The sequence below is a fragment of the Topomyia yanbarensis genome, chromosome 2 (assembly GCF_030247195.1).
Source record: "Topomyia yanbarensis strain Yona2022 chromosome 2, ASM3024719v1, whole genome shotgun sequence".
NCBI lineage: Eukaryota > Metazoa > Arthropoda > Insecta > Diptera > Culicidae > Topomyia > Topomyia yanbarensis.
In genome coordinates this window covers 153,554,334-153,570,487 of record NC_080671.1, presented here as the reverse complement: position 1 = coordinate 153,570,487, position 16,154 = coordinate 153,554,334, and the positions used below count along the sequence as shown (strand labels likewise).

The 16,154-nt window shown below is 36.6% G+C and overlaps 1 protein-coding gene across 3 annotated transcripts in view; it reads left to right on the top strand.

Annotated features, from left to right (window-relative positions):
• LOC131681785 (zwei Ig domain protein zig-8-like) overlaps positions 1-16,154 on the top strand; it is a 274,728-nt gene that overhangs the window by 138,520 nt on the left and 120,054 nt on the right. For 2 of the 3 annotated variants that reach the window (XM_058962816.1, XM_058962815.1), the window contains exon 2: positions 1,520-1,588. In XM_058962816.1, coding sequence (XP_058818799.1) covers positions 1,522-1,588 — 67 coding nt within the window. In that variant the 5' untranslated portion in view covers positions 1,520-1,521. Of the gene's footprint in view, positions 1-1,519; positions 1,589-5,598; positions 5,668-16,154 lie in introns of those variants that run through there. The other variant, XM_058962817.1, reaches the window with a different exon arrangement.

Genomic DNA, 16,154 nt, shown 5'->3' with positions numbered 1-16,154 from the left:
TATCGATAAAATCAAATATATCATTCCATAGATGCAGACAAGTTTCTTCTGTCGGTCAGCGGGAGTTGGATTGTATACACACACAAAATATATGCGGCAAATATAAATTTTATATGTTTAGAAAGGAATATTTGTTTTGACATTTTAGAAAGAATCGTCTTTTTGTATTTTTCCCAAACTAACGACTACATTTACCCGACGATCAAATGGGGTATTTATATTTCCAGGATGTGCTACAAGTTCTCGCGGAACTGCATACGGTATGTCATGTATTATGATACTTATAATGATGAATGAGACATCGCAGTAGACTTTTTTGATCCTAAGCTTCAAGAGGCAAATTTTATTTTGTTTCAAGTGATATGTGACGTGATAATAAGTTAATAATTTCTCTATGGTATCTTTTACCGATTTATTTTTCATTACAACACCATGCAACCACGATTATAAAATTCTTAAAATGCTCCAAAGCCAAACCATTCCTTCTAGCGATTTATTTTCAAAATATTTGTATTTCGTATACCGTCACAGAACCTACTAAAATGTGATTGATCAATATCAATTAGTTGGCCTCCATTCAAACGGAATCGCTCCAATCTAATCAATCGGCCTTAGACCAAGTTGAACACTCTTTTAAGATAGCAAGTCATTACTCATTCAAATTTGCTCAAATCATGCCCACCTCCTCGCTTCCTCGCACCTTTTACTAGATGTCGACGACTTTAGGAACATTTTAGGGCCGAATCAATATTTTCCTATAACCCAGAGCACGGAGAGCAGTCACCAGCCCTCGAACTGACAATTTATCGCTGTAAACAGAGAGGCGTACCATCGCACAGCAGCTTCAGTTCAGTATATATTAAGATCGGTTGAAAAGTATGCTTGACGCAAAAAGTTGACTTCCCTGATGGCAGTTTATTTAGAGAGGACAGCCGCCCCATTGTGGTGCCGGTGGTATCTGATGGATGTTTGCCTGAGGAGGTTGGACTGAGGAAGAAAATGGGAAAAGTTTATCATCGTCGCCGGTCGGTAGCAGGAGCAGGAGTAGGGATGGGAAAGTGCCCGCATTCCATTAGAATGCTGTGGCGAGTACATAGTGCGAGGAGAAGTCGGTTCAACTTCCCATCATACTGCCTGATCGCGTTGGCTACACGGAAGCTGGCTGCAATCTCGAGCAGAGTTTATGTGAAATCGTTTAAGAAACATTATGAATGGAATTTTGAAATTGATGGGAGTTTGATGGTTGCAAGATTGATACGCTGTGGCATGAAGTGGTGGTGGAGGGAAATTAAAGCACATTAAAGTGCAGTTGAAATTAGCGCCGATAAAATCCGAACCAAGCTGGTCATTGTTTCATTGTGTTTTAGTATATTAGCTGACGATACTTGATAGTAATCATGCTTGGACGTGTATTCATGTTGCTTTAAATTGCAATAATAGGAAAAATCCTCCTTTGAATTCTTTCATCATGCGTGGTAATGCATTTTATAATAAATTTTCTTCTCTTGTATTTTTGCAGCAATGGATCCCAGCAAACATTTACTCAATATGAAAGTTGTGCTCTGTTTTGTAATGTACGTTAATCTAGGTAAGTAATCATTTCAAACTATCTCAAACTGTTGTGATTTTAAATCCTGTCTATAGAGATCAGTACTGATTGGTTTGAAATATTCCTTTCATTGCTCACAAATACCAATTGAAAAGGAAATGCCTGCTCTATAGCCTCATATCTAGAGAATCCAATTTATTTTAAGTTAAATCAATGCAGAAACGGAAAGGGTCTAACTCTATCAGCAAGGAAAGGGTTTTTTATGGACACTATCTATACTGTAAGCTACCAGTATCAGCATAGTATTGCTGGTATTGATTGAGCAATATGAACCGATATGCAAATGTCAATAGATTCTTTCTGCACGAGGAAAGTGGGAGTACACAATACCATACAATTTGGGTTTCTTCTTGAATTGAATGATTTGTTTTTTTTTTTTTTTTTTTTTAGAAATTCACCAATGGCATTGAAATAGACAAGCAAAATAAAGGTTCCGACTAGATATGTGTCTGCTTGTTGATAAGCAATGTATGTTTGAAAGTGTATCAATCCCGAGATAATCTAGCTTTCTCTTTGGATATGTGTTTAAAGGACAGCGACCAGATGTCCCGAAAGGGCATTTTTGGCATTGAATTTCGTTAGCTTCAAAGATAGCTTTTTGGTCTCGGTTTTCAATCACAAAACATTTATTTTGCGTTAAAGTCAACTTTAACGCAAAATAAATGTTTTGTGATTGAGACCCGCGACCAAAAAGCCATCTTTGAATCTACAGAGTGGTCGTTCCCGTCCTTAGTAAATTGAACTTTATTAATATCTCTTCAATTTTTTTGAAGGAGGGAAAAGCCCCTTTGAGTGAAATTTCATTCAAATCTCTTCTCATTGAAAACCTACTTATATTTTCAAAAATATGTATAATCAATGGAGCTTGTGCGACCGCCCCTGGTTGCTATTCCGTTATTGATCATGGCTAGCTGAAATTTCACAGAAAATCAATAGACTATCGTCTGCCTGCGAGGAACAAATCATACTTCAATGTGCAACTCCTGGTAACCCCAAGTTGTTTATTGATCAATGCCGGTGTCGACCAGACCCAAACGTAGATCGCAATAGAAAAAAAGGAATGTTAGTCCGACACTTGCAAAGTTCGTATATAGTACTACGCACTCCAGGTGCGTCACGGAAGGAGGGAGATTGTTACTAAAGATAGCGAATATTTAGTGCTGGAGCTCACGCGCTATTCAAGATTTTAAGAGTCTCTGGGCACCAGGAAACTCATTAGGTGCTCAAAATACATTTCAGGAATATCATAATGGCAAATAATGGGACAATTTCTACAAATCTACCTACTTAATTCAAATATTATTTATACAGAAGACAAACTAGTAAAAGGAAAAGTAATAAAGCATTTCGAATAGGAAAAAGAGTGCAAAACAAGCTGGGACTATAATTAAAAAATATCGACTGTTTTCGCGACAAGGGTGTGCAAAAAAAATTGAGCGCTACAAAATAAGCATTTACTTTACTGAAAATCTTACTTTGTATGACGGACATACTAGCAATTTCACGTGCACGTATTTTATTGTTATCCCAACTAATAGAAAAAGAAGTAAGTAGGTTTATCACGAATCATGATCAGAATTGGGTGAGATTTGGCACTACTGTAGTAGTATTGAATGGTTTCTTTGTCGTTCGAAAAGAAACATCTTTGTTATGTGTTCGCAACTGCCGTTAAGCGAAAAAAGTTTGAAATAAAAAGGTTGGGTAGTTTTTGGTGCACCATGTTAAGAAAGTAAATAATTTGTCGCCTAACAGTCGAAAGATTCAAGTCCTAGGGCAGAGTCACGAGCCATATTCGTAAATACAAGGAAGTGTTTTTTTTTCATTTTTCGAATTCATTATCCAATTGAAGTTCCTACTGTCATTGCTGATTTGCTTTTCTGGAAGGGAAGACCGAGTGTAAATTACATTACAACCAAACACAAAACCAGTTCCTCCTTCATCTAGCATTTTTTTATAGATACCCACAATTTATTCTCAACGAAAAGCGGATTTATGTCGAGTCGTGAAGAAATAGAATTTCGCTGGTGTAATTTGGAAAGGTCAGCTGTGGGCATTTCAATATTGTTTGTCGAATAAAGCTGGATTGACACTTATTTGTTTGCAACGTTGTCAGATATATCGATTTATCGGTATTTATACCGATTTTTGTACTCAATCCGGATGTACCGATGAAGCCTAAAATATTCCGATTTTTTTATTGTTTGTACCGATAAACACCGTTTTTTTATAAAAACATACATCATTATCATCACTCAAATTTGTATCTGCATGAAAAGTGTACTCATATTCACAACTTAGGCATCCGGAAATTGTTTCAGGAATCTGTCGGGTTTCTGTCGCACTTCCGGGTCAAGAACGTTTCCAAAATTTAAAATTTCTCTTACATATTAAAAATAACTATAATTTATCACACATCGAATTTATTAATCCATCGAGAGATCATTTGCCCCTTCAGCTTGTAAAACTCGATAGTGAAATGCAGCGTGTTAACGGAGGTCTTTGCAATGTTATTTTTTCTGTTAAATAAATTTTACCAATAGATGTAGAATTAAGAGAATGATAATGATACTTTATTCGCTTATCTTTGTTTTTATTCTGGTAGCGCAGAAGGAAGATTTTGTATGCATGAGAAACTGGGAGTAGTTAAGTACTGGAACAACCGTATTATGAGTTCAATATATAGTTACTATACTCATAGTTAGGCGGACACAGTTTGTTAGTTTAAAGCTAGTTTCGAACCAAGGCTATGGGCCACTGAACTGAAAACCGGGTTGGGTTCTAACCTGAAATATGTTTCGGGTTCGCTCGCCCCACCGCTGTTTTGCGAGAATCCAACTCAGTTTCATTAAACACGTTTGTTTGAAGCAACTATCATGGTTTTGTTTTCTAGGTTCTAAATCGAAAACGACATTAGATACACGTTAGAGAACATCGTTGACGACTGTCATTTCGGCCGTTACCGTGGATCAGCTGTATTAGTTACGGCGTCGATTATTTTTTTATTTTTGCCTTTCTCATATAAAGGTTATGCAATTGCTCCAAAAACCGACTCTATAACCGAGGCAGGAACCGCCGAGTATCATACTATTCGACTTAGTTCGTCGAGATCGGAAAATGTCTATGTGTATGTATGTGTGTGTAGTGCAGACATGTTAACAAAATGTCCACATCGCTTTCTTGGAGATGGCTGAACCGATTTTCACTAACTTAGTGGCAAATGAAAGGTACAACGCTACCATCGGCTGCTATTGAATTTTTCATTTTGATCCGACATCTGGTTGCGGAGATACGAGTTGAAGAGTACGGTTACACAGAAAATCTTGTTATAATTTATCCACATCGATTTCTCGGAATTTTCTGAACCTATTATCACAAACTTAGTCTTAAATAAAAGGTACAACTTGCCATCGGCTAATATTGAATTTTGTGTGGGTTCGACTTCTGGTTCCTGAATTACAGGATGGTGAGTATGATCACGCAGAAAAACTCGATTTCAACGGATACTACGATGAATGTATAAAGGAGAAATTTTTTCAAAAATGTGACCACATATGCTTGGATTTGTAGTTCTTGGTCACTAACAGTCATTCAAAGTTTCTGTGGCCACATTGGCCACGATCGACGGATCCGGCGGCCCAGACGGAAGTATCCAAACTTAGAATAATAACTGCATCGGTTTCTCGGAGATGGCTAGACCGATTGGACAAAACTTAAATGAAAGCCCGTAAACTTGTATTAAATTTCATTCTGATCCGACTTACGGTTCCGGTGTTGCGGGTCGTGGCATGTCGTTACATAGAAAATTTCGATTCAAACGGATACCGCGATGAATTGAAAAAGGTCAACATTTCGCTAAAATGTGTATGTGTATCAAACAACTTACATTTGCAGTTCTAGGTCACTGACGGCCAACCAAAGTATCGTCGACCACATTGATCATCATAGACAGTTTCCGAAGTGCCCCGGCAAAGTTGCCACCTATCAAAATTCATCAAAACTCACATAAGTTTATCGGGGATGGTTGGGCAAAATTTCACAAACTTAGTCCCAAATAAAAGGTATATAAATGCCATAGATAACTATAAAAGTTCATACGGATCGGTTATATGCAGTGATTCCATCTTCCCAGGTTTTTTTTTTATTTTTGGGCTTTAACCGGGTATTTCCCATTTCATTTTAACTCGAACGAGACATGGGTTTTTTTTTCGTTTTATCGGTTTTATGACGTTCATTTAGCGTTTTTAAAAATCTAGCATTTATATTCGAACGAATGAAAATAAAAATCGCGAGGATGCTTTGCAAAACCCATTGAAAATATCTTAGAATGTAAAAATCAAGCGTAAAAATCGAACAGGGGTCGTTCAGCATAAGAATCGCTTAGAAAGTTCTCACCCGAAAAAGTAGGCAAGGATGAACCTCCAGTATAATTCGTTAACAGAAAAATTCGTACAACGTAACCTTCAAGATTAAAAGTCGAATAAAGAAAAGTTCTTTGTATGAATCGGATATATTTTTTAGTGTTTTTATACTGAAGATTTTTTTTTCGATTCTTATATCGAAGAGCTCCTGTCCGATGTTTACGCTTGAAGTTTATTTCCCATTTTTATGTTCTAATATATTTAAAACGAGTTTTACAAAGCATGTTCTGTTTTTACGATTTTTATTTTTGATGTCTCATTTAGTCTGCAGCCAAATATTCTAGCTCGTTTTATATAATATAGATAATTTTTGTATATCGGATAATAGTTATAGTTGCTCTGGCTAGTGAAAATCATAATACTAGTGCCCAAGCTACTTTTATCGTACTTGTTTGTTGGGCTGTTCCACTTTTAACAAAATTAGGTAGGTACCTATTCAATTAAAATATCTACCTTCATAGTAAGAAACGCAATTGATTTAGATTGGAAAATGTTGGACAGGCAACATATCGCTTATTTAACTACAAAATTCATATGTAAATAATCTGCGATAAGACAATGATTAAAGTGACCAAAACTTATCAGAATTTTCAGATTTAAGCAAAATTATAAATACCCGATTTGGTACATCACCGGTTATGTATAATAAAATGTAATTTATTCATTAGAAAGTATAAAATGAACATAATCTACCATGGAATCCATGCCCGATCAGAACGAAATAACAAGATTATAGCAGAACACATTTTTTGTAACATATTGTGTTATAAATTAGGTCTCGTTAGTAGTTAAAATAACAGAAATTTATAACAAGTTACAATGCGAGTTATAGTTTTGAAATATTTCTGTTATGTGTTTCTGATCGGATGAAACATCCATGATTGAGAAAGGCACAATTGCACCGCTAGGTGGATTAAAACAGGTTTTTTCGAGTTTTTCTGCGGAAACGTATAGTCTTTCGTCCTCAGTACATGTACATTTAATAATATTAATTTACATGTATACAGTACATTTAATCAATGTAAAAAAATGTCAAGTGGGTTTTGTAAAAATTGCTGAACACGAGTTTTGTGTTGGTTTTTCGATATTTTTGTTTTTGAAAAAAACGGGTATTTTCATAAAACATACGCTAGGGGGCACGATAGGTCAGCCGTTTGGAGGCACTATAGGGAACTACTGATCGTCTCACAGCTAAGCAACCATGTGAGCCGGAATGAACAACTTCAATTCCACACTCTGGCGAGGACGAGGACACCGAAGAAGTCATTCGCAAGAACAAAGCCAGACACAGTTGCCGAAAAAACAAGTTTTTTCAACATTTACTTTCGCGGTTTCATGATTTTTCTCATTTTCTTGCCTGAATGACATCGATTTAATTTTTAAATATTCTGTATTAATGCTCTTCAAATAAAAGTTTAACCGGTGATTTTCTAGGCGTGTACATTGTTTAATTAAACCTCATATATAGTGACCTATCGTACCCTCAGATTTTAAAAACATATATAACCTTTTCAACGAGTGCTTCTTTGTCAAAATCAGTGCAAAAATAACATCGCACGAGCTCGCTAAAGAAAACTGACCTACATGACCCCACTCTACTCTACGTATAGGCGTTTTAGCATAATTTCGAAAAGAGGAGGGTAAACTAATTTTCTTTCCTTCCATGAAATGGGTGGATCATATGTGAGTGTGAGAAGAAGTTCTGCTATTATTTGACAATTTCAAATTCAATTGCAACCTTTGACGAGACTGCCAATTTCAACGCTATGTTGTCAAAATATTTTTAAATGCTCCATCCTCAGAGCCAATTTGGAAACCATGAGAGGGCTTTGCTTCACCTTTGGTTGATTGAATCACACATTTTACCATTATGTTGGATATAGGATCTGTTTTGTTGATGTTTTATTTCGTGTAGACAAACCGTGTTCAACGTTTGTCATTCATTTCGTTTCGTTCGCTCTAAAGATTCATAATCATGGCAGTAGATTACTTTGATCGATTCGTGATTCATTCGCCCATCTCTAGTTTGGGAAGCTTTAGAACCCAGCACATGGTTATTTAGTACTAGTCGAATTATTTTTCTAATTGAGATGAATCCAGTGCTCAACATATATCATTTTGAGGGGCGTATAATAAACAAATACGGATATATCAAGTATCTGACGTGAAAGCAACTATTTGAGTATAGGTAGCGCATACAAATTTATTCTGCATACACGGACTTCCGTTTGGATTTGCCACCGAAAAACTAGCGCTTTCGTTTCCGCGTTTATTTGCGATTGGGGAGGCGTCCGAAAGGGCGATCACAATAATGAGGTCAAATTAGGGATCACATAACGCCACTGGGCATCACACAAAATACAAGCAATTTATGAATAAATGAAACATATGTATGGTGGGTGCTCCTATAGTTGAGGTGTACCAATAGTTGCAGTAGTAGGTTGTACGCCTAACTAAGGTACCAACCATCAACAAATATTTTTTTATCGATTCATTGCACTAAAATTAGCGACAATAAAACTGTTATCCTTGAAGTTTGCTCACTATTGAAAAAAATGATTTTTCTCGAATTTTGAACTCCCTTGCACCATAAGAAATCAATGGGATTTGCAACAATAGGAACCGAAATCAGCGATTGCACCACTATTGGTACATGTATTCCTATAGTGGTACAAGCGGTTTTGAATACATAAATTTGTTATTAAACCATTTTTATATTTTTCCTATGGAGTAGGGATTGAAAGCTTTCGTTCAGCGTATTAACATTGCCCATAGGTCCATTCATCGATTTTTTGGCAAAAGTTTTCCGTCAGTATGCGACTATTGGTACATCCACCCTACTTATCTTAAATAATTTTTCGTCTTCCTCACGACTTTTTCACAGTCAGTAGTCAATAAGGGTTCGTGACCATCTTTCACAAAGCTTCCACAAAGCCCGTGCCGAGCATTTAAATTGTCTCCCGCGAACCAATCAAACGAAATATTTTTTTTTATTTCAATTATAGAGGTTTTAACCTTAAGGTCATTCGCCTCTTCGGGTTAGAAAAATCTCTTAGGAAAAATTTCTAACCCTATGTGCGGGGTCGGGACTCGAACCCAGGTGCGCTGCCGAAATATTTGTTATGATATAAAAAGCGGAAGGATAAAAAAATGGCCGATTTAAATTTGGCGTATTTTTTAATCATGCATTTAAAAAACTCGAACATCTCTCATTCCGTAAACATGTGCGCATGGCATGATGCTTTTTTGTTTTTGCCCTATTTATATTAATCAGAAAAAAATCCACATAATACCTGATTTTGTAGGCGATTTCACATGTGGGCTGAAAACAGAAATATTCGTGACAACTGAGATTGTTAATCAAGATATTTATGTCAAGAAGTGTTTGCAAAAACTCTTGTTACTTTTTTCGAAGAAAATAGTTGCTCCATGCTTTCCTCTGGCTAGCTTTCTGTTAGCACGAAAAATGGATCAGTATCATCGGTATACCTCCATCAACGTGTAAGTCGTACTCAAGGACAAAAAAATTCCAAACTTGCTAGAAACTCGGCCAATCGAAAAATATTGAGCGAATATTAAACCGGGCCTCGACCAAATTCCTAAAATAGTTGTAAATGATAAACAATTAAAAATTGCGTTCGGCGTCAAATAACATTAGTACAACAGTGGTGGAAAACCCAATGGAAGGTGTGAAACAGGGGCGGATCCAGAAAAAAATTTCGGAGGGGGTCCGAAATTTCGCTTTTGAAATGTTCATTGTACAATAAGTAATATGTAATAAACTTATTTAATTTTTGGTGGTCTAATATTGTTTGGAATGATTTTGAGTTTAGAACGAACTAAAATAAAAATTATTTTAAAATTTCTCAACAAGTTAAAAAATTTCGGGAGGGGTCCGGACCCCCAGGACCCTCCCCCTGGATCCGCCACTGGTGTGAAACATGAATTCCAGGAATTATAATTCTCACTCACTCACATGAGAAAGATCTTATCCGATGTTCAACTTCTCCTGGATAATATGAGTCGCAAAATTCTTCGTTTCCCAAATTAGCGTGAAAATAATTTTTCCGGTAAAATTTACTTGATAATCTCCATTCTCACCGGGGAAGAAGATAATAATTTATTTTCATGAAAATAAACAAAAGTGTCGAGTTTCTTGGTAATTACACATAATTACCAAGAAACTCGACAACAAAGTAGGTTAGGCTTGTTTTTTAATATTTTGATAAGCGCTAGAAAGGCAGTAAGCACTAAAGGGATACGGTGATAAACTCGTTAGCGCATTCTCCGGAGAATTTATTTATCTGGTGAAAAAGTGCAGTTATCAGATTCATTAAGTCATATGAGTGGCATATTCAACGCCTGATTAATACCAATAATTCGCAATAGAAACATCGGAAATCTAATCATTTTATGAATCAATATGAAATAAAGGGCGAACACGAAATTATTGCGACACATTCAAAGGGCATAACTTTTTTACCATTGGGTAAAAATCAACCAAATTTTGCACACTTTCTCATTGATGTGTATTGTTTACATGTTGTCAAACTCGAAGTCGTGTTTTTCGATTCAACGAAACTGGAGGTGAACCAACGCGAGTCGAGAGAACAAATTCTTTCCAAACACCTGGAATTTCCTGACCTGTCGCACCGGCAGTTGGGAAAAATGTTGAACATTCACCATTCAACCGTCTCCAGAGTGTTGAAGCGGTTCCAGGAGCGGTTGACGTTGGACCACGGCAAAGGAGCTGGAAGAAAACCGGGACCGGAGAACAAAAAGACGGAGGGAAAGGTAAAGCGGATGATTAAAGCAAATCCCAACGTCTCAAGCCGTGATTTGGCTAAAAAGAACTTCCCAAACCGCGATGAGCGGCAACAATCGACGGCTAAAACTTGGGCACGGACACTCTACGAGAAGATGCTGACAAAATATGGCTGCTGTGTGATGGACGACGAAACGTATATAAAAGTCGATTTTAAGCAAATTCCGGGGTTGGAGTTTTTCACTGGCAAGAGCAAGTTCTATGTGGACGAAAAATTTAAGAAGAAGAAAATGTCGAAGTTCGCTTCCAAATATCTCATTTGGCAGGCCATCTTGCGGTCTGAGGAGTGAGCCTTTCGTGACAGAGGGCACAGTAAATGGCGAGATCTACAAATCTGAGTGCCTCGAGAAGCGCCTTTTGCCGTTCTTGGCATCATGCCACTATTCTAAAAGTGTCCTGGAGTGGTATGAGGCCAACTCTGTCCATTTTGTTCCAAAGGACATGAATCCGCCAAACTGTCCGGAGTTGCGCCCGGTGGAGCAGTACTGGGCAATGATGAAGCGGGAACTTCGGAAAAGCAAGAAGACAGTCAAAGACGAGAAGGACATGTTAAGAAAATGGAAAAAAACTGAGAAACTGGTACCGGATGACACTGTAAAGACTTTGATGGAGGACATCAAGCGAAAATGCGTTCAATTTTACACTCAAGGCTCCATCGATTAACTTTTCTTTGATTTTTGAAGTAAATATATGTATAAAACTACCCTAAAATTTTGGTTTGATTTTAAACATTATAAGAAAATTGGCATGACATTTTCGGTGTCGCAATAATTTCGTGTTCGCCCTTTACAGTTGGCCATTTAGATAACAACATTACCTAAACGTAATTTTGGCGACATAACCTAAGTGTAATTTTGGCCTCTTGTTTCGACAGATTTTGTTGATTAAGAAGTATTTGCATGACTAGAGTTACGATTCCATCGACACGAATCATGCACCACCGAACCTGAACGATCAAAATTATTTGAAATCTATTTAAAGTAATATTACATTGAAATATAACTGATGGACAAACTCAGTCTCTATATGCAGTAAAAATTTCTTATTTTATTTTGAACACAACCAGCCAAGGAATTTTAGTGGTCATGAATTATAGATGTACTACTGGGTGGATTAAAAACGAGCTTTTAAATAATTGTCAATATTTAAATATCAAATTGGTATATCGGCCTTTTTTACCGAGTAAGGTAACTTCAACCCTCTATCAGAAAGCTTCTGCCATAGCCCTTTGCCGTAGCTGCGCTTGAAGGGCTCTTCATTCCACGTTGTCGAATTCATAAAACTTTTAAATGTGCCCTTTGGGAAGATACTGCTGATTGAATTGGGATTTGAGAGCCTTGGTTGCTGGGAGATATCTTTCTCTCTCTTTTCGTTGGTTTTCGCTTCCAATGAATCCGGTCGACGGGAATTTTCTATCACTAGGTGCACATTTTCCAAGTGGTTGAAACTTTTGGTGACAGGCTAGTATAATATTGAAAGTAAATTGGATTTATGTTTTGTGTACGTTTTATTTTGCTATTCCAGTAAACTTCTCTGCTAAAGCCCTGTTTTGAATAATAACTTGAGAGGACCACTGAAAGTTCCTTATTTATCTATTTGTTTAAGACTACCACTTCATTAACACTATGGTGCAGCCTGGTTGACATGAAGCCTCCCCTCGTTCATGTTTTGCTCTATGGTGACGAAATTCTTACTAATAAATGGCGTATGTTATCAAAACACTTTCACCGTAACGCCAAATATGAATATTTGAACAGCGGAAACATGAGGTACATGGATAGTTTGCTCAGGTGTGAAAAGCATTGGTTAGCTGGAAACGTCTTCGCATAAATTAGTCTAAGTGGTTCGAAGTTTGCAGAATGGGGTAAAGTTTCCACCGATTAGATCAAGTAGCTTCCCCAGTTTGCAGCTCGGCGGTGCTTCTCGTACGAATTAACTTGTCCAAAATTGGTGCAATATGGCTACGAGTCTTGCATTCTGATTACGTTGGCTGCAATGTTGAAAGTTTTCTGGTATAATTTATTCATTTTAATTTACATAGGTTGAATCTTTTGGAAGAGCAAATGAAACTTGTTTAAAGAAGTTTTTTAGCCGACGGAAATTGTGTTACATACATACTTATAATTGCGATCTATTGATTAAAAGAATATGTTGAAGTAAGCATAAAAGTGTTTGTATTTTAAGTAGTCAAACTTCAATATTTTGTGACAGGATGTATTGGAAAACGACTCATCGCTTAAGGTAATTCTACTCTCAAGCCCGAAATTGAGCTGATTTTGGTGAATAAATTGCAAAGTATCTACTGAATAGATTTTGAATTTTTATTTTGAAGCTACATGTTTTTAAATTTTAATTTTTTAAAACCAGAAGAAAATCCCAACCTTGATAAGTCATTGATTACGTCGATGTTGAAACTATATGGGTCAAGCTTAAGTAAAGTTGTGTAATTTAAATCAAATAATTGATATTTTTATAATCATAGCTACGTTGGCAATTAGGGTTGGGGTACCGGTAATATCGATACCGAAAATCTCTGGATTCTGTAGGGGCACCCGTTTCAAAATCGGTCTGTAAGGTGGCTTTTTATTATATTGATTATCTTCTGGATAAATCTTTCAGCTTATGCCTTTGTGGGGGAATGAGTTGAGGCTATCATCATAACAATTCTAGAAATTATCCATTACTAAAGGCCGTTCTACTGAACGGTGTGTTTTAATTCATGCACTATTTGGTCGAAAGAAAATTTCAACGATCTTGTATTAAATTTCAAAGTTTTAACATTTAGCGTAAGAGATGTAAAATGCCTTGATTTTTTTGATTAGCGACATTCTGATTGGTTTTCATTATTTACTGGGTGGCGCAATAATACTGTTGCCTAAGTCACGTCTATATTTGGTTTGCTCTTTAATCTTTACCTATAGAAAAACGAACAGCGATTTATAAGCTAACAATTTTAGAGTTGGTGCACTGCTTGGAATGGAGAAATTTGTAATTTTTGGTGATCGAAAATATCGGCATAAAACCATATTTTACAGGAAAGTAAAGAGCCTTGGTATGCATAAGAGACTAGCAGGTAAACCACATAAAGGTCGAAACCAATTTACAGCAAAGCGATACTGCCGAGAGGAAATGCGAGCAACCTGCTTAAATATGACTACAAGATTTCGCAAACTATTATTAAGCGAGAATCATCCGTAAAAGACTTGGGGATTCTACTAGACTAGTTTTAAGGATCACATAGAATATATAATTTCCAAGGCCTCTGAGAATATATAATTTCCAAGGCCTCTGAGTTACTGTGGGTTATTTTTCGTATTTCGAGAACTTTCATGATATACACTGCGTAAAGGCAATTTACTGTGCTCTGGTTCGCTCGATGCTGTTGTTTGGATGCCATATTACTGTCAACTTATCAATCTTGATCTGCTGTCCGTTCGACGAGATGTCTCTAAAACTGTTTTCATTGCTGATCTGCTACAATCACGGATTGATTGCTCAAATCTCCTACAATATGTGGACTTCACTATTCATCCTCGTAGTCTTCGATTTCATCCCTTTTTAGGAATACCTTATGTCAGAACCAATAACTGGTATAATGAGCCATTTGCTAGTATGTGTCCTCTATTCAATCGTTGCTCAAATGTCTTTGATTTCCACTTGTCCCGAGATGTCATTAAGCGATTTTTTCATAATACCATCTAATGTCAGCAATAATATCAGTGTTAGTTTGTAAGCGTGAATATTATGCTTATAGTATTAGTTGTAGTGAATCGTTTATATGTATAATTTGGATGTTGGTAATCAACTGGTGCAAAAGATGAGGAGGTATTATGCCTACTGGAGAGCGAGATTGAAAGGATTTCAGCTCCAGTGGGCTTTTCCATGCTTCCAAATAAAACAAATAAATTTACTGCCATTCTCGCTTTGATTTAATGTTGATAATAGAGTTTTTTACATTTACAATCTGTTGAAGTCAACGAAAGTCGCATCGCTTAGCAGTAATTGATTTCGTAGTGTCGTAGATCTCAAAATAAAAGAAGGTGCCGCATGCGAAAAATGTCTTCTGCTAAAATGAGAGATGACATTCCGAAGCCAGCTATTAACTCTAGAGCGTTGCACTGGGGTACAAAGTATCCCACGCCATATTTGGAGCCGTGTGAAGACGAGAATTTGACATTTTCCGACCTGGGACCCTAATCATAACTCAATTTTGAGTTCATAGTAAGAGTGGGAAAATGTGGTAAAGCCAGTTTGCTTTTGGCCTTCGCGGAAACAGGAGTCAAAGTTGGCGTGGGGTATATTTGTACCCCAGTGTATGGTTGCCGTTAGTGTTTTGTTCTGTCAGTGCTAATGTGACTCGTGACAATACCAATTTGAATGCTCGTTATTTTACTACTTAAGTAACAATTAGTACTATGTAATCGATTTTAGTCATTTAATCAATTAATTTAATTTAATTTTGAAGTAGAAAAAAAAAATCGTTCTCATATACGCTGAATTTAACTTTTTTATTTTCTATTTTTTATAGTTTTTAGAAATAATGGCTGCAAGTATAATTTGCGCACAGTAACTGCTGTACTAGTAGCGTTGCGTGTTACCAACGTATTACTGGTCAGAAATATTTTTTTTTATTTCAATTTCCGCCCCCTTTCGTGGTACATTCAAATAACCGATTTTTCGATTTTCACTCTTCCAAATAATTGCACTTTTTCAAAAATATCGAAGTTCCATTTTATTCCGTTGTTAGACCATTTCCAATTTTAGAATCATTTGATTCTTTTCGAATCGGTTGAAAAAAAAAAGAAGTGTAACGTTCTAGGATCAAATACCATAAACATGCTTTTTTGATCAGAAAAAATCTACTATTTCACTTTGAAGTGTTTCTCGATTTTTTTTTAATTCTCGAGTACCGTTATTTTTCCGGTCTACCGATACTGAGGGTTTCAGTACCGCATTATCGATTCTCGCCAAAAAGGGTCTGCACTAGGAACTCTATATTGGCTATGCTTGTTTTACAAATTGTAAAATTTATGCAACGATTTGTCATATTTTAAATATTTTTACGTCATTTTTTGGTGAGTCGTAGTGTGTTTTTCTGGCGCCCTTGGAGAAATCTCAGTTTTGCGCCCCTTTGGGTTTATTTGTTTATTTCTGTCGGTCTTTATCCGCACTGACCGACGCCGCACTCACCGACGCCAGCGAGGTGACTCCACCATCTGGACTCTATATATTGGTCCATTAACACCTGGAGCAACGTCTTTATTTCCCTTCGACCACAGGTTTTTCACCTCATAAAATGTCA